Source organism: Schistocerca serialis, chromosome 1, assembly GCF_023864345.2.
Source record: "Schistocerca serialis cubense isolate TAMUIC-IGC-003099 chromosome 1, iqSchSeri2.2, whole genome shotgun sequence".
Lineage (NCBI taxonomy): Eukaryota > Metazoa > Arthropoda > Insecta > Orthoptera > Acrididae > Schistocerca > Schistocerca serialis.
This window is the reverse complement of record NC_064638.1, coordinates 681208102-681227972: the sequence shown is the minus strand read 5'-3', so window position 1 is coordinate 681227972 and position 19871 is coordinate 681208102. Positions and strand designations below refer to the sequence as shown.

Below are 19871 nucleotides of genomic sequence, written 5' to 3'. Positions count from 1 at the left end.
TCGACAATTTACTAACATGAGATTCAGCATATTTAAATCCTTTGGAATAAAGTGTTTAGGCGAACTAACAATTTTTACAGATGGAATATCCACATCAGTGACATGAGCTGGTAATTTTTCAGGCCAACAGTTTGTTTCCCGTGGGGAGGAACCTAATCTAAAAGAACCCCATGCGCACGCCACAAGTACAGTGCTGCCTATGTAGCTACTCCTTGTGTGTAGTGCACCCCTGATCCATCGAGGGCCGTCCTACAACCTTCCACCCCATAGCGTAGGTCGAGGAATCTACAACCATTTTCGTCACAGAGTCGACGTCGCCGCTGCTTTAGATTCTCCACTCGACTCCAAACCAGAGGATCCCGGTCTTCCCTGGGTACGATGCTGCAAATCGTCAGCTTGGTTTCCACTCCTCGAGAGCCGTCGAAATGACCAAAGAATTTCCTCGAAACCCCGATGACTGGCATCGTTGGTGCCGACATGTGCAACAATCTGCAGTTGGCTGCACTACGCACACTCGATATTCGCCTGAAAAGCCTCTTCCACATCCCAGACAAGGTCCGCTGGCAAGCACACCGAGTGAACGTTGGACTTCTTCCCCGCCCTAGCCGCTATGTTCCTGAGGGTCTCCATGACCCGCCTAACATTGGAGTTCCCAATAACTAACAAAAACCTACCCCCATATGCCTGTCCGGACCTTGCTGATGGAGTGGCCACTATCCTGGCAGAAGGTGCAGTCTGATCCGGCTCAGCCTCCCTCCCCCCTCCCTCCGCCAGCATCAGATAGCACACTGAATCTATTAGTAAAGTGCGTGGGATATGGTAGGAGCCTGCGTTCCCCATGAAGACTCCGGCTTGAGGCTCGAGACCTCGACACAATCCGCCACCCACACTGAGGTGACAGTGGGCTGGCCGGCTCAGTCGCACCTGAGGTCGGGGCTCAGTGACAGAGAACTGGGACACCCCACCCCTCCGTACATCTAGTACAGGAGAGGCTGCCCCAGGCACACCATCCCCATCGTACCTCCAGGTGGCACTCCAGAGCCTGTTGACTGTGGCCAACAAAGCTTCCAGCTGCGTTGGGACTGTGGCCAACTCCTCCTGCATCCGCACGCAAGAGACACAGTCCCTATCCATCTACCTAATATGTGGTTTACTATAAGAAACTTAATGAAACCTACTGCCGCACAAGGTTAACAGCTACACTCTAGTTGACATATAGGACGCTCAACAATGAAAAACAATAAAAATGTATGGTAGGAGCTAGATCTGGTGCTTATTTTCCTGCTAGGGGCTATCTAGTGAATTAAATAATAAAAAAAACAGTGACCTACAGTAAACTGCTATGGCTATCTAGTGAATATTATTAAATAATTAAACAGTAACCTACGGTAAGCTACACCTACAGATTATCCCATGTATTTATAATGTAAACAAACGTTTACGTACACGCGAAAATGACCTAATAAAACTATGAAAACTGCTACCTTCAATGTATAGAGTCTAAATGACACTAATAAACGTAAATACTGAGTATTGTACACTGACAGATGCAAAACAAAACCTTTAGCTAAGAATAAAATTCCAGAATGTAAAGCACAAACACGAACTTTACTTTATAGGAACCGATGGGCTTACAGTACACGATCACTAAAGCCCACAACAAGCTAAGGAATTTAAGCCAACGGCGAGGTGAGTTTTTAGTTTTCTACTAACTAAACCGTATATAAGAAGGGCTCAGAAGTTGTATTATAACACTGATTTACTCAGATATTGTAGTGTAACACTAATTTACCACGTATTTTACGTTTGCTTAGCTGTTAAAGCTCGCAGGTTGCGCTAGTCAAAGGTATACAAGTGAGGTTAGAATTCCCTGTCAGTATCACTTTTCCTAATAAAACGTGTAAAAACTGCTACCTTCAATGTATCGAGTCTAAATGACACTAATAAACGCGAATACTGAGTATTGTACACTAGCTTAAACTGATGAACCCTCGGATTTACAATGCCACGCGTGACTCATGTTCCCACCATCATGTATTTTACACCCTGTACGTTAAGTACTTCCACCTCACTACGTTAATTTAAATTATTACTATCACTGAGTTGCTGCTTTGCCTGACCATGAGCGGCGCTAGCAGCGCGTATCGATATATCCCCTTTCGTAGTATCTTTGCTCGACCGCTATTACTTCCCGATGATCGGCCCTGGGGCCCGTATTGTACAGTTTGTACACTGCGGACACTCCAACGGCCCCCCTGGTGCACACTGCACAATACGCGGACGACACAGCCTTCTACACGAGAAATGCGAACAAGGACCTGGTCATCCGTAGGCTACAAAGGGTTTTAGACGACACAGAAACCTGGACCCGTCGCTGGCGCATCACCATCAACTCTGAGAAGACGCAGGCAATGCTGATTACCCGCAGGCTCGGAAGGCGCGAACCTCCTCAACGTCCTCCCTTCCACCTTCACCTAAATGGAACCCAACTCCCCTGGCGCAGAACCGCCAAGTACCTTGGCGTAACCTTGGACTCTCGTCTTACGTGGAAACCCCAAATAGACGAGGTCCACAGGAAGGTCTGCGCCAGAATGTCCATCCTATACCCTATCCTGAACTCAACCAGCTCCCTTCCCTGCCCAGTAGCAGTAAATGTGCACCAGGCCCTGATCCGGCCAGTAATGGAATATGCGTGCCCTGTCTGGGGATACGCGGCAAAGCAGCACCTAGACAAACTCCAGAGGCTGCAGAACCGCGCCCTCAGAAGGGCACTGCATCTACCTCTTGGATTCCCCACAGACGACCTGCACGCCGCAGCCGAAATCCCACTCCTGAGAGAGCGTTCCCAGGATCTGGCAAGGGCCTTCTATGAGGGTTCTTCCAGATCCGGAAACGCACTCATCCACTCCCTAGGTGGGTATGACATGTCCCGCGACATGCACAAGCGTCCTATGACGATCTACGACGATTAAGTCCAAGAGAAAATCCCAATACCCAATCCCTAATCCTGTTCCTTCCCATATAACACCAATCATCTCGCCTACCTCAGGCAAGTACCAGACACATTCACAACAATCATCACATATCACAGACACCAAAAAAATATAGAAAAGTCACACACGCACGTACACAGGCGAAAGGCTACAAACTTCCCCACTCACTTCCCCAAAGAGGGGAAAGTAATAGATGAAAGCAGCAGCAGCATTACTTCCCGGTCGTTGTCTGTGGTAAGCCAGTCCGGGTCGCGAGTTCAGTTGGAACGCATCTGGAGCGCAGTTCGGACCTGCCAGTCGGGAGTTGCAATGCGCCACTAGTGGAGTCTGGTTGGAGCAGTGAGGTCTGCGTCGACATGGCTCGCCCGACCATTGCAGCCACGTTTCACTTGAGCCGGGCCACGGTCTTGGTGGATCGTCGGTCGATCGTCCTACCGGACGACGCGTTTTAGCTCGCCGATCTTTCGGGAGTCGGCCGTGTGTGTGTGTGTGTGTGTGTGTGTGTGTGTGTGTGTGTGTCGCGTCGACTCCCGATTTGTCTTTGTGCATGCTTAGTTACTGCTGGGTGTCGTTCAGGTCTTCATGCAAGTGTTTGTCAGGTTGTGTGTGTAGTTGGCGTTGACGACTATTTTAGATGTTGTCGGCATTCTGAGGGAGTCGGTCGGTCGCTGCGGACCAGGGAAGTTATCTCCGCGCGGTGCAGTCCGTTGGGTCCGCTGGCAGTCCCTGCACAGTGTCGGAGCGTGTGTGGAGCTATCCGATCGATACGAGCTTCATGGTTCACCGACCCAGGACGTTGAGTAGTGGTTTCAAGTACCCAAGCCACGTCCATTCATGTTGTGTGGTTCGTTTCGGTAGTTCACTGTTGGAGAGGTTTTCCTGTGAGCAACACAGAGTGGTTGTATTGCTGAAATTTAGCTGAAATGCGGTGCAATTAACTATATTGGTTGGCTAAAATTCAAGTGCCTTGTGGCGGTTGGTGTTCTGGTTACCTGCCCTGGCCACTAACGTTATTTTAGGCAGTGCCCTTTCCTCACCTGTTGTCGCTGTCCAGCACGGTGTGTCGTTTTGACAGCTTAATACGTACATATACATATTTGATTGTGGATAATGAAGTCCATAACATTTTGTGTTCGAATTCTCATGACCGATTGGTGGCAAGCAAGTCGTTTGTTGGTCGGTCTGTGACTGTCCCTTGGTTTGGTTCCGACGGATCAAGTGTAGTTGGGCTCAACACCTGTCACACCTAAGTGAACGAGGGCAGACCGACCCCCTGGAGGCTTCTGGAGTGCTGTTGTCTTTATTGTCTTTCTCACCGGTGTTTAATTGTCTGTTTATAATCTATCATAGCCAATGATAAAAAAAATTCTATGTTTCACTGTGTTTTATGTAAGTGAGATTTGAATTTCGTCAAGTGGATATTTGCTGAAAGGTTATTGCCGTTGTTGTCTTTCCTTTTAGTCCGGTTTCAGCTACTTAAAACTCAGGCCTTATGGTTACGTTTCTTTTTTTTTTAATTTTGTAAAATTAATTGTGGTCCTTCAGCCTTCGAACCTTATTCCTGAAAGGTAATTTTAAGTTTAAACATTGTGGCCTTCTGCCTTTGAAATGTTATGGTAATTTATTTAAAAATCTTGAAAATTTTACTGTGGGTCTTCAGCCGTTTGGATTGCATCTTGTTTATGTTTGTCTATCCACCCTTGCCTTGAGGCTTATAGCCTAGCTGTGATATATATATATATATTTCTTTTGTATGTAACTGTGTGTTTTCAGGCACTTGGAATTTACCTTGTTGATTTTTAAGATTTCTTGTTAGGAGGCCTTCAGCCGTGAAGGATTTGAAGTTTGAAACTCGTAGTTGTAAAAGTTCGGCTACGTGCCGCTTTGGTTGTAAATGTGTTATTAAATTACATTACATTAAATTACAATTTTAAAGTGAAACTCAACCCAACCTTATTTTTTCCTTTCCACAATCTTAATCACCTGTTCTGCCCAGCGGGTTTAGCGGGCAGTTTCACTGCCAACTCAACTATTGGGACACAAGAGGTCGAATCCGCTCGCAAAGGGAAGAATACAGAACACTTAGGAAACCACTCTAAAACCACGGTAAATTCAATTTCAGGCGTGTGGTAACATTACAAAAAAATCACTGAAGGCAACTGGTTTACTGAATACTCTGAACTTTGCACAACTTTACATGCTTTGAGTCTATGAATCACAGATCACGAATCTCGCTGGGACCCGAATTACGGAAAAATCAATTGCTCCGCTAGCTTTACACTTTGCATAATGAGGTAAATCAACTATCAAGCTTAGGGGAAACAGTTAAATTTTAACTAATGGATGCGTTTAAGGCACATGGTCAGATCTGGGGTGGTGAGGTTTCGGTTTACGCTGAATAGGTCAGTTCACTACACTCAGCTGGCGGCTACACGGGTAGCGGAGGCTGTGTGGCGTTGACTGGGCGGTTTTTTAGGTTAGAAGGCCTCTGGAAAGTACGGGGTGGGCTGCAATGTCAAAGGGTGCATTGCAAATACAGGACGTGCTTGGATCAAGGAACAGTCGGAATTGTAGTTGTAAATTGTTGTAGTTGTGCTGGGAAAGTCCCTGAGCTTCAAGCGCTAATAGAAAGCACAGAAGCTGAAATCGTTATAGGTACAGAAAGCTCGCTAAAGCCTGAAATAAGTTCTGCAGAAATTTTTACGAAGTCTCAGACGGTGTTCAGGAAAGATAGATTAGGCAGAATTGGTGGTGGAGTGTTTGTGTCTGTCAGTAGTGGTTTATCTTGTAGTGAAGTCGAAGTAGATACTCGGTGCGAATTGGTATGGGTGGAGGTTATACTTAACAGCCGAACTAAGTTAATAATTGGCTCCTTCTACCGACCCCCAGACTCCGATGATATAGTTGCGGAACAGTTCAGAGAAAATTTGAGTCTCGTAACAAATAAATACCCCACTCATACGGTTATAGTTGGTGGGGACTTCAACCTTCCCTCGATATGTTGGCAAAAATACTTGTTCAAAACCGGTGGTAGGCAGAAAACATCTTCCGAGATTGTCCTAAATGCTTTCTCCGAAAATTATTTCAAGCAGTTAGTCCACGAACCCACGCGAATTGTAAATGGTTGCGAAAACACACTTGACCTCTTAGCCACAAACAATCCAGAGCTGATAGAGAGCATCATGACTGATACAGGGATTAGTGATCACAAGGTCGTTGTAGCTAGGCTCAATACCCTTTCTTCCACATCCACCAGAAACAAACGCAAAATAATTTTATTTAAAAAAGCGGTTAAAGTGTCACTAGAAGCATTCCTAAGAGACAATCTGCATTCCTTCCGAACTGACTATGCAAATGTAGCCGAGATGTGGCTCAAATTCAAAGATATAGTAGCAACAGCAATTGAGAGATTCATACCTCATAAATTGGTAAGAGATGGAACAGATCTCCCGTGGTACACAAAATAGGTCCGAACGCTGTTGCAGAGGCAACGGAAAAAGCATGCGAAGTTCAGAAGAACGCGATATCCCGAAGATTGGCTAAAATTTACAGACGCGCGAAATTTGGCACGGACTTCAATGCGAGATGCCTTTAATAGCTCCCACAAGGAAACATTGTCTCGAAATTTGGTAGAAAATCCGAAGAAATTCTGGTCGTATGTAACGTACACAAGCGGCAAGACGCAGTCAATACCTTCGCTGCGCAGTGCCGATGGTACTGTTACCGACGACTGTGCTGCTAAAGCGGAGTTACTGAACGCAGTTTTCCGAAATTCATTCACCAGGGAAGACGATTTGAATATTCCAGAATTTGAAACACAAACAGCTGCTAGCATGAGTTTCTTAGAAGTAGATACCTTAGGGGTTGCGAAGCAACTGAAATCGCTTGATACGGGCAAGTCTTCAGGTTCAGATTGTATATCGATTAGGTTCCTTTCAGATTACGCTGATACAATAGCTCCCTACTTAGCGATCATATACAACCGCTCGCTCACCGATAGATCTGTACTTACAGATTGGAAAATTGCGCAGGTCGCACCAGTGTTTAAGAAGGGTAGTAGTAGTAATCCATCTAACTTCAGACCTATATCATTGACGTCGGTTTGCAGTAGGGTTTTGGAGCATATACTGTATTCAAACATTATGAATCACCTCGAAGGAAACGATCTATTGATACGTAATCAGCATGGTTTCAGAAAACATCGTTCTTGTGCAACGCAGCTAGGTCTTTATTCGCACGAAGAAATGGCCGCTATCGACAGGGAATCTCTAATTGATTCCGTATTTCTAGATTTCCGAAAAGCTTTTGACACCGTTCCTCACAAGCGACTTCTAATCAAGCTGCGGGCCTATGGGATATCGTCTCAGTTGTGCGACTGGATTCTTGATTTCCTGTCAGGAAGGTCGCAGTTCGTAGTAATAGACGGCAAATCATCGAGTAAAACTGAAGTGATATCAGGTGTTCCCCAGGGAAGCGTCCTGGGACCTCTGCTGTTCGTGATCTATATAAATGACCTGGGTGACAATCTGAGCAGTTCTCTTAGGTTGTTCGCAGATGATGCTGTACTTTACCGTCTAGTAAGATCATCCGAAGACCAATATCATTTGTAAAGCGATTTAGAAAAGATTGCTGTATGGTGTGGCAGGTGGCAGTTGACGCTAAATAACAAAAAGTGTGAGGTGATCCACATGAGTTCCAATAGAAATCCGTTGGAATTCGATTACTCGATAAATAGTACAATTCTCAAAGCTGTCAATTCAACTAAGTACCTGGGTGTTAAAATTACGAACAACTTCAGTTGAAAAGGCCACATAGATAACATTGTGGGGAAGGCGACCCAAAGGTTGCGTTTCATTGGCAGGACACTTAGAAGATGCAACAAGTCCACTAAAGAGACAGCTTATACTACACTCGTTCGTTCTCTGTTAGAATATTGCTGCGCGGTGTGGGATCCTTACCAGGTGGGATTGATGGAGGACATCGAAAGGGTGCAAAAAAGGGCAGCTCGTTTTGTATTATCACGTAATAGGGGAGAGAGTGTGGCAGATATGATACGCGCATTGGGATGGAAGTCATTACAGCAAAGACGTTTTTCGTCGCGACGAGATCTATTTACGAAATTTCAGCCACCAACTTTCTCTTCTGAATGCGAAAATATTTTGTTGAGCCCCACCTACATAGGTAGGAATGATCATCAAAATAAAATAAGAGAAATCAGAGCTCGAACAGAAACGTTTAGGTGTTCGTTTTTCCCGCGCACTGTTCGGGAGTGGAAAGGTAGAGAGATAGTATGATTGTGGTTAGATGAACCCTCTGCCAAGCACTTAAATGTGAATTGCGGAGTAGTCCTGTAGATGTAGATGTAGATGATATATAAATTTCTCCATACTCTTTGCTTAAGTTCCATCAATATTTGTAGCGACTGACAGTGTAATAATGGGTGCGACTTCAGAAAATTTACTGCTCTTACAATCAATTCCATTACATGCCCCATGCCTGCAAAGTTTGCAAAAAATGTTCTTCATGTACTGCAAAATGGTTTCCCTACAAAACGTCTATCGACCGCTGTAATTTTTTGCCTTTTTATCAACTAAATCTGTAAATTGTTTCTGCATGGTGTGGTAATATAATTCCATAGTCACTAGAGGTATCCATCGATTATGCGACTGCGTAATAAATATTGACAATTTTCATCCTTCTCTTCTGTGGTTTTCGATTCAAATTTAAATGATTGTGACGAAAGATCGCGATACTGCTTCTTTTAGTGCAAACAGCCACTGGACTTGTGAACTGTCTTTATATCATGAACAAATAGCGAAGAATAAAGAGCACTGACACCATGATTCTGCGGAACAGAAGAAAGTCGTGCCGACCGAAAAATGCTGCACCGCACAGCTATAACAAACGTCGTGCTGTACCGAGTAAAGTCGAGACATACCGAGTTTTGCTGGAACAGGTCGAGCCTGAAACCGTATACATGCAGCTCATCGTGCGCGCCTGCAGTTTTGCATGTCGTGGCCGACACTGACGCAGCCTATAGTGCTCCCGAAAATAGCGGGAATACTCTGAACGGTCGGTATACTATCTGTCATAGGGACCAAAGGAAGGTTGGTACAACTTCTAGTATGGAATGACTCTCTCTTACCTCCACCAGTGTATTCAAAATTGTCCACTTACTCATTCACACTTTGCAAAATCACGCAGAATGTGGAAGAGAAAGGAAAGAGGTTGCTGCCTTTATAATGATATGAAATGAGTTGATACAGACCTGTTTCAACAGCACTCATATGCCATCAGTTATTGTTGCCGTTTTCAGCCATTAGAAGCTTCACACCCATAAAACATAAAAATGGAAAATAAGCAGAAAGACTCGATCTGTCCTCCTCAATGATTAGATTTTTCAGCAACTTAATCTGAAATTATAATTGTCATTTCAGACTAGATTACATTGTTGCCTGTATTTGTAACAAATGTTTATAAGCAACCAATTTTATTTCTTTCAGATTATAGATTTCATTTACTTTTAGTGTGTGTTTTTATTGTTGTCATTTTCACAATAACTTTTCCTTGCACGTAACATGCTGTAATACATTGCAGCCACAACCTTTGGACAATATAATTATGTTTACGCCAGACTTGTTATCGTGAGATTTTTCGGAAAGCCACAGGAAATAGATATGTACAGTTTTTAAATGTTGTGTGTCTCTCTGAAAAGGGTGTCCCATTAAAAAACTGATTTACAGTCAGGCATGCCGCTGAGGTCTGAGTACCTGAGACAAGTACCTGAGACACCTAAGTGAGAGCTTGGAGAAACACCTGAAGGAATTCTCAGTCGTTTTCTTGAGAAAATTCGACATGTAACCTACTAGGGAACCAGCCACCAACATTAGCAGGTGCCTCAATGGGAGAAGGAGTGAGACCATAATAAGAGTTCTCATATTAAATATTAGCTGCCGTTCAGGGAAAAGGTTGGTATCCTGTACGAAGAATAACAAGGGTGGTTACCGGCCTAAACCATTCATTGGATAACATTCCAAATTTAGTCCATAAATGACTAAAAAGGTACAATGGGAATTCCAGCGCCCTAAAGAGCAGAGTAGCGAACTGCTGAGTAAGGGAAACCTGAAGATCATTTGTGGGGGATTCAGGATTTGTCCTTTGGAAATTATTTTGGCTCTTTGAGAGATCATTCAGAGTTCATTCCGTGGGACTCCGATTGAAAGATAATTCAGAGATCTTTGTGAGTTCTCATTAAGAAGTTATTCTGGTTCATTTGGAGATATCTGACTCTAATTCGGAGACGATATTAAGAGCATGCTGAGACCTTCGGGAGACCATTCTGAGAAGACAGGGAGGGGACATTGGGGATCCTTTCAGGTGATTCTCATGCATTATACTGAGTGATTCACCTGCTGTTTTGCATAAAGCTTTCTGACTACTTCTTCTGTAGGCAGAACAGCCTATTTTCTACTCAGTTTGTGGAGTAGTCTGATCCCCACATTCATTGCTATGTCTGTTGTCACTTCGTAGCATCCTCACATTCTGTTAAATCTCGGATGGTGTTTCTGGAAGTCCGATGCATGAATCTTTAAGTACGCGACTGTGGTACCCTCATCCGACCTCAACTTCCAAAATTACATGGACGCCACCCGTGGTCTAATTACTGCAGACAGTCGAAGCTGGATGTGAGCTGGGAGCCAGCGAATGGCCACTCCGATGATTACAACAGACACTGCTTTGGCCACTGAATTGGTCTCTGGGTAGCAGATTTACTGGAGACTGCCTGCGCAACAAGCGTGGAACGAGCAGATGGTTAAGCTGCACAGAGCTCGCTCCAAAGCCACAATACATGAGGGTGAAAGCTACCAGCTGTAAACCAACGGATACACGGCATTAAAAGAGACTCGTAAGGAGAGCAGTATATTGCGCCATCATCTCAGCAACCCAACACGCCTTTAAATGGAACCGATTCTACAAATAAGTGGGATAAAATGATTAATCCCATACAACTATCTATCTCTTTCTATTCTCAGTCAGATCGAGCCTGGTTTTTGGTATTGATGATTTATGAATGTTTTTAATAAATGAAAACTTTTCCCGGCTCTATTAATTTGAATTTATTCCATTCATATTCTATTTGCGTCTCATTTCCAATTCGATGAACTTTATTACGTTCTAGCACCCGTTGTGGGTCCATATCATTCCAATATTCGTAATAACGCATCTGAGCCGTGCTGCAGCTCGCGTTGGTGCTGCTTGTAGCTTTCTGTCCTCTGTTGGAGGCCAAACCGTAATGTTTAGTTGACATGGTTGCGGTTGTCTGTCTTCTTCTCGTGTTGACTGGCGCCACTTGGTTTCGCAAGTGTTGCCTGTCCGCTAGTGGCAGCAGCGGCGGTTATCGATATGTAGTAACTGTGGCGCTATCTTTGGAGCGACGTCGTGGTTCTTCCGGGTCGTGACAGTGTGCAGTTCGACTGGGGACTCTGCAGGAGCCAGGTCCGCGCAGTGCGTGAACACGCCGGGACCTCTGGTGGCGCGCATGGACTGCCGGATAGAAGGCCTGTGGTCACGAGGGTGTACGACCTCGTCGTAAACCGGATCCTGCAAGCTTTGAGTGCATTTGGATTCAAGTAGAGAAACCTCCACCAATGTGAGATCTTGCGATCCACCAATGACTTGGATTCGTGTTGCTGCTCGGAGTGTTGCCGAGGCAAAGAGCAGCGAGTGGAGTGCTTGGAGAGGGCGTATCTGATTGGCTTCCCTGGACTTCTAATTACTATTTATTGCGTTCAGTTTGTTACTATTTGTTAAGTTCAACCAGCGGTATTTTTTCTCCCTCGTAGCCGCTAACGCCCCAGTTACCTGCCCTGGGGGTTAGTGTATGTGACGGCTGTGTACATTTCCTCGCCTTGCCACTGCTGTCCGGTGAAGTGGGTAGTTTTGACAGCTTTCTTGATTGTAGGTTGGTTGGCGATTCTTCTACTCTGGTGGTAGTGATTGTTTTCTCGTTCCGGGCACTCTAAGCACAGTATTCTGCGGACAGAGTCCAGACCACCGGTTCTGGTTTTGGCGTATTTTTACATCTTTGCATTTGGTTTATTGAACGTCAGGTAGCCTCAGAAAGATCATCATTAGTCATTCGTTGGACTGCCACTAGTCTGAGTTACCATGTTGTGAAGTGAACGCAACTCTTGGCTGCCTTTCTCACCGCTCGCGAAAGTGTTTTTTGCCGGACCTACTCAGAGGACGATCGTCTGTGACTGGTTCTTGTGTTTCATTATTGTATTTGCTGTTTTATTATACGTTTCTAAAACTTTTTTACATAATTGCCATTCTAGGCGTTACAGCAGGTTTAAATGGCTCAAATGACTCTGAGCACTATGGGACTTAACGTCTGAGGTCATCAGTCCCCTAGAACTTAGAACTACTTAAACCTAACTAACCTAAGGACATCACACATATCCATGCCCGAGGCAGGATTCGAACCTGCGACCGTAGCGGTCGCGCGGTTCCAGACTGAAGCGCCTAGAGCCGCTCGGACACCCTGGCCGGCCAGGTTTAAATGGTTGTGCTACCAAGTCTACCATCATTTTGTCTCACCTGTTGGCGATCATTTGCCTGTATTTTTAAATTAACCTTTACTATTGCATAGCTGTTTTAGTGTTAAATATTTTTTTATAAATGCCGCTCTTGGCGTTAAAGGCCTTCAGCCCTGACTGTGGTTACTTGCCTTGAAATTCTAATTGGGATCACATTGGCTTGTTTTTAAAACATTATTTGCTATGTCTGTATTTTATGCTCATTTGGTAAATTGTAACGCAGTGAAAGCACTGTTAATGACAGAGTTGTTTATTCCTTCATTAATAACGTGTGACATCTCTATTTTTTGCTGAGTCTGGAATTACCGTTAAAATAAGTGTGTGTAGTTGCAAAAGGGAACCAATAGTAACTGATTACGCCCCGATCCACAATCGTAGCCGAATCCTGCCTTCCTTGACCACCAGGTCTCAGTACTGAATAGCTGTAAATTCCTATGACTCCTCCTTACCACCTTTCCGCTTTCTGATTCCATATACAACTTCTTGGTATCACCCCGGACACATTCCGACCATTTTCTTAATGTTAACGCAAACATTCATGGTGACTAACATGCCGGTTTACTTTGTAATCAAGCAAATCCACAATTTCTATATACAGATTGATCTGAAACAGTGTGAAAAACTTGTATTGGTGTTGCAGAGTAGGTTGCGCTGAGAAATATTTGTTCAGAAAAAAATTCGATACGTTCCGCCGTTTCAATTTAATCATCAATGAAGTTAGCCAAGCAGGTCGCTGCAAGCACAGATTCAAGCAGCCTTCCAGAGACAGTATTGCCAAACGTGATCTTCGTTTGATTTCCTCAAACCGAACGAACGTAGCTTCTGATCACCTACCTTAAATTTATCACTCCCGAGAAAGGCACATTTTAACTGGTAATGAGCATTTCCACAAGTGGTAACTGACGGACTTACAGATGTCGGTGGATTACCGCATTTTAAAGCGTGCAAGTTACCGAAATTGCGCGTGCAACAACCTGACTGGCTAATGTCAATCGGATACGGCGCAACATATCGAATGTTTTTCTTACCAATTATTTCTCATCACAACCTACCCTGCAGCATACTTGGAAGCTTTTCAGACTGTTTCTGACCAAGCTGCACATTTTAAACAGGCCTACATATTTACTGCATAGAAGCACAACTTATCTCTTTCTGTTTATTTTTCTTTTCATGTTTCATAGACCTCAAGACGCTCGCCCCCACTGCCGAGCTCGCTGGAACACTAGCGTGGACTGATACTCGGACATGGCTGGCTCGAATGCTGGTGGTGCAAGAAATAATTGTCAGTAGTATGTGGGTGGTAAGGGAAGAAGAGCAGTGTAATGATGACGATCCCCAGACTTTGCGCCAGTGCTCTTTATTACATTCCAAACGTCTCTGCATTGTGTCACAGAGTGATACTCTTGATGCGTCCTTCGGATGGGAGTGTTGTGTTTATCGGTCCTTTTGGTGCTATTCGAAAGGAATAGTCTATGTTCCGGCACTGGGTCCGACCTCTTCCTTCCATCCATCTGTAATAACATGACACTGCACAAGACTGCCCAACTACTCACACAATCACCCACGAGACACAGACAGATACATAGGCCGCAGAAAGGTGACGGCAAGCCTCCTCCCATAGGACATAGCCTAGCATTTCTCTCCAACGTAACTTCGTGAATATGGGACGCAGTTAACTTTTTTAGTTCTTAAGACGTCTCATTCTAGTCATAGTCACCAGCTTCATTTACGTCGTATGACTGAAATAAATAATGCACCTATATTTACCTCACTCTTGATAAATCGTAGCTTTACAGTCAGATCACTTTCATTTCCATTCGTAACTTTGATTTATATGACGGTGCATCATGATAATCTCCGCCAGTTCAAACATTAGGCAATTTACCTACGTAACAAAGCTACTGGTAAACGTTATCCATAGTGTCCCCAAATCAGTGATTATGATCCATCTGCTTTCACCAGTTAATTTGTGCGCTTACCGTTTAAGTAGTCTGTGCATCGCTATGTATTCTGCATATTTCTACAGAAACGTCCCTGGTTTTTTGAGAACGGGTCTTTCGTTTTCGATTGTAGAATACGTGGCATCTATAGCTCCGTGCAACAGTGAGGCTGTCACCCAGGTGAAAGTTCTGAATGCACGCGCCACGCCCTTATTCTTTAACAAAAGAGTGTTTCGATAGAAAAACATGTGAAATTTGTAGCAGACCTCTTGTTTGTTGAAATGGATGGGCAACAATCACTTTACCGTTACAGATTTATGAAGCAATTTAGTTACAAACACAATAATTATTTAGAGAAAAAGTGTTGTCAATATCAACATTGTAATGGCCAAAGCTACACTACAGTAATCTAAAGCTCAAAGATTGGGCCTACTCAGGTCCTTTTAGTCTGAAACATTTAAAATCTCCAGGAGTGCTGTTTGTTTGCAGTGATCTATAACCACAAAGCATATTAACTATGATACAGTTAAATATTCAGCAGAATTATGAAAAATAAGGATCTCGAGTCACTCTTACTACCGTTTATTGCGCTATGTCCTGAATTACTGTATTTATTTCCGTCAGATCGTTTACTGTGTTCGTACAATGTACTCACTAATAATATCTGTATTTGTCGGCGTCTTCCAGTTTCACTCCGTGGTTAGATTTAAGAGATTTTACAAGTTAATTGTTTGTTGTTAATGAAAGTGACATAAACAAGTCTTTCGTCCTCCTTCTCTGGCATGTCTGTTCTGTAACAAGGCAACGCAAGGTATTCTTGATGACGAAGATTGTTGGAACGTTCTATATATCACCTGGAGCTAACTGAAACAAAATATTTACTAGAGGCTTGGCGTGAATCAAAACCATTTCAAGCGTAACAGACTACGAATAAAAATAGCAAAAGATTACCAAAAATACTTTTATTTTGAATATTCAAAATAATATGTATAAGTAAATACACATATAAAGTAATTAGACATAAATATTGCACTGATTACATCTCGAATGTTCTGGTAACTTATGTTGTACATCGGTTTATAGAGGCTTACCTCAACTGAAAAATCTGTTTGATGATATTTTTAAAAGTTCCATTTGTATTCTGAATTCGTGTCACTTAGGTTTTCATGACATGAAAATACTGAGATGACATTTTTACTTGTGACTCAGATACTAGAGAAATGATATATCGTTTATCTTGAACAATTACGGAAACTAGATTAAGGCTTACAGTTGCGTTCCCTTCAGAACCTAACTGCAAATCGCTTCCAAAGCTTCATGCACTCCTGTAAACAAGAAATTATACCTTTACAATAAATAAATGTCTGTGGTACATACTCTTGAGTTAGTTTACAAAGAAATGTGTACTCCCCAATAACGGGTTGTTCAACCCGAAAAAGTTTAACATTGTTATACGGTAAGGAAGATACTGTGAACATTTTATATCAAAGTGAAGGATAGGAAATGTGCTTTGACAACATAGATTTGGACACTGAATGTTATGAGGAATCTCGAACACACTGCAGGTAACTACTCCTATGCAAAGGCTGACTCGTGTGGACCATTAACAAGTTCTCGTCAAAGATAACTCACGGTCTTCTTACAAACAAATATGATATTGTTTATAGTAAATAAAATAAAGCCCTTTTTTCTCAACAGACACATGAAAAGTTCATAAATACAAAATGCTTCACATAAAACACGATTTAGTGATTTAGAAATGTCCTTCAAAAAATTAGTTACATTTGTCATTATACAGATTGAGATAACAATGCTTGACTCTTTATTTTTAATGGAAAAAAGGAGTTCAAGAAGTAGTGTTACATAGTAAAAGCGAAAAAGAAATCATAGACGCGTAATTATTATTCGGTAACTGTGTTGGGCACCACTATTCACTTCGCAGTAACAGAACTTTTGTTGCACAGTCACTGATCCAGCTTGAAGCATTATGCACATAAAAATACGCTGACGCATGCATGAATTCACACTCACCACGTAGTTTACTGATTATCGTGTCACTTTCACAATTTGATTTTATGTCCTATATCATGCATATTTTCCGTTAGTGCAACTACTCTCGAACACTCTTTTTTTATTATTAAAGGAGTATCTCCAGTAACCAAGCAATAAATAAAACAAGTCAGTCGCACAACAGAAGAAAAACCTGGCAGGAAACATTTGCAGAATCTTTCATAAACTGCATTGGGATAACAAATGAGTTTTATAGCACACGTCAGAGAGAAGGCAATGCGGCATGTTTTTACCTACATGTCACCTTACTTAACGAATGAACTAATATTTAACGAGAGACACTGCTGTCATCGTGGATCAACAGTTTCTAGCGTCGCTTTAGTCTCCCTAACATACATTAAGGTATTAGAGAAATTTGGACGCCATCCGAGAAGAGTGTTGCATTCGTGCAGTACAGTGAGTATAACGAAGGGCAAGGACGAGGCGTTTCCGCCCGTCTCGTGGCTGCTATTGGCTGCACGGCAGAAGAGGTCTGCAGCTATTCGTAACTATTATCAGTCCAAATAAAAGTGTCGGGATAGTGATTCTGTTTTAACACGAGTACCGTCTTCTTATTAGATTATTATTACTCTCAATGACACATAAAAGTTACAACGGCTTCTAGTGACGAAGGAACAGGGAACGTTCAGAGCTTTTGATGGGGAATGAATATTCCTCCTTCAACACTCACCGCTCCAATTGCACAGCACAGTGCCTCCTGATAAACATAAACATAAAGAAGTCTTAAGTAGTGAGAACAGGGTGGTGCGGATAACCCTGTGAAACGGCTTTCTTTAGAATGATAAGAATGCTTGAGTAATGCTTACCGTCTAACGTTCCCCACTTGATACTCTGCCTAGTTTACCGGAGGAAAAACAGACCATCGTAGTGTCAAAAAGTAGGCGGTCAGTGCGTGAGATGGACTCGGGATGGAAATTCGCCTGAAGTATCAGGTAACTAAGCGCAGACTATAGATAAGTTGCTTAGTACACTCAATTCGACATAAATCTGACAGTACGTAAAACATTTTTATACTATCTTGGCACTTCCGTAAGATTCGTACAATAAATAGAATATATATTTGTTCGTAACACCGTGTAGTGCCTACGCATCCAGAACTCATGCGTAACCCTGTCCTCCTCAGTCTGAGTTGGCAGTTCTGGCGTCGTTCAACATTCGCCCTGCACTGCAGGCTGCACTCTTGGCTGCGGCACCGGGTCCTGTACAGCGTCGCTCGCTGTGGGTAGTGTACGGTAGAAGCGCGCCGCCGCCGCTAGCGCACGGAGCCCGCGTCGCGGTGGCTGGGCCGGCGGCCTAGCGTGGCGCAAGGCGACGCGCGGCCCGACGCCGGCGGCTGGCCGGGCGGGGGCGGCGCGGGGGCGGCGGGGACGGCGGGGGCGGCGCCCAGGGAGCTGGCCGCCGAGGCGGAGCTGTGCCGCTGGCGCTGGCGGCGCGACGGCGCGTGGCCGCGGCGCAGCTGCGCGCCCTTCAGCGAGTCCTCGTAGCTGCCCCTGCAAAGCCACACGTAGTAGCGCGTCGTGTCACATCGTACGAAAGTCTTTAGCGGTAACAGGGTTGGGGGTTGGGTTGTTTGGGGAAGGAGACCAGACAGCGAGGTCATCGGTCTCATCGGATTAGGGAAGGACGGGGAAGGAAGTCGGCCGTGCCCTTTTAAAGGAACCATCCCGGCATTTGCCTGGAGCGATTTAGGGAAATCACGGAAAACCTAAATCAGGATAGCAGGACGCGGTATTGAACCGTCATCCTCCTGAATGCAAGTCCAGTGTCTAACCACTGCGCCACCTCGCTCGGTGTTTAGCGGTAATACTAAGAAGTGATACGAAATGAGATCATTTACAATCAGTAGTAGGGAATGGAAGACTTAGATTTGTTGTAAGGGTAATAGTGAAGTGCAGGTTGTGTGTGCGACTACTTCTAGTCTAGAGTAGTAGTCCAGGAGTTGAAGTTCTTGTCGAGTGAGGACGGCAGCACACATTGGACGAATTTTGAGACGCTCTGCAAGGACCTTACCGGGGCGTACAGCCCATACGAAATAATTTGATAGCTCATTTGGAAATCTTTGAAACAGAGGCGGCGTTGCTCTTGCGAAACTTTGTTCTGCAAACTTAATAAGAAAATTCTGTACTAGATTTTCAGTAGAACTGCAGTATGGCGGGAGTGGAGGAGTGTCTACTAGGTGCCGTAACTGGAGAAGTTGTCGTGCAAATGAAATTAATTCACAAGCAATTAATATGATTAAATAATTTATCCCTTACTCAGGCAATGCGGATTTGTTGGCCTACTTGCTGGAGAGGCTCGTGTCCCGCAATTATTTTCCTGACAGTGACCATGTGTTGCAAGGATAAGGTGCTCCTATCGCCATTACTCAACACAAAGATTAGTTTGTCTTTGGAAAACAAGTATCAGAGTTTATTAAGCAGTTTAGCACATGGTACATCGTTGGACTACAAGCACCGTGTTCAGTATCTTAAATTAGGACATTATTGTGGCAAATAGGGCTGTGAACTTGACTGAAACAATGTAAAGGAGCGACCGCGCGTGCACACACAAACACACACACACACACACACACACACACACACACACACACACGTTGTACAGGGAAAATTGGATGTATTCCAATTCCAGCTGCCACTGTACACCCTAAAATTAATTTTATCGAAGACCAAACCGAACTGGAAATGCTGGAGTACGCCGCGCAAGGAAGAGTAAGTGACAGTACGACTCGTTGACGCGCTGGCGGCTGAAGAGACAGACCACGGCGACGTAACTCAAGTTAGCACTGAGAAAAACTGAGACAGAACAGCGGGAAGTTAGTGCTTTTATAGACTCGCGGTTCGTATTTTTCTCTTTAGTTAGAACCTCCTCAACCTGGCTCCAGATACTTTCTTAAGTGGGAGCAACCTGAAGGAACTGCCACCAGTTCTTCCCTAATGTAATGGCGGACGTTCTGTGCGATTGGCAAATGTGGCCATGTCGCGCCGAAGTCACTGCCCGACTACTGTCGGGGCCCTCGGCGCCAGGCTGTGCCGACTGTATAGTAGCCCTTTGTCCAACGGCCAAAATTAGCGCCCGTTTTACCAGCCAAGGCTTCCGAGACAGCCATTCCGTCGTTACTTGCAACATTACGGTTTACTGAAATACATCCACCATCAATGTCGCACTTGACACACTTCATGGAGGACAGTTTAGTAAGGTGACTTGCTGCTCTGGCAAATTTACAGTCAATACAGATTATTTCGATAATTAATTTCGAAACTTCAGCCATC

The 19871-nt window shown here is 44.1% G+C and overlaps 1 protein-coding gene across 1 annotated transcript in view; it reads right to left on the bottom strand.

Annotated features, from left to right (window-relative positions):
* Positions 1-17854: 17854 nt before the first annotated feature.
* Positions 17855-19871, bottom strand: part of LOC126424363 (cadherin-89D) — a 253872-nt gene continuing 251855 nt past the window's right edge. The window contains exon 26 of the mRNA XM_050087256.1: positions 17855-18092. Coding sequence (XP_049943213.1) covers positions 17855-18092 — 238 coding nt within the window. The remainder of the gene's footprint in view (positions 18093-19871) is intronic.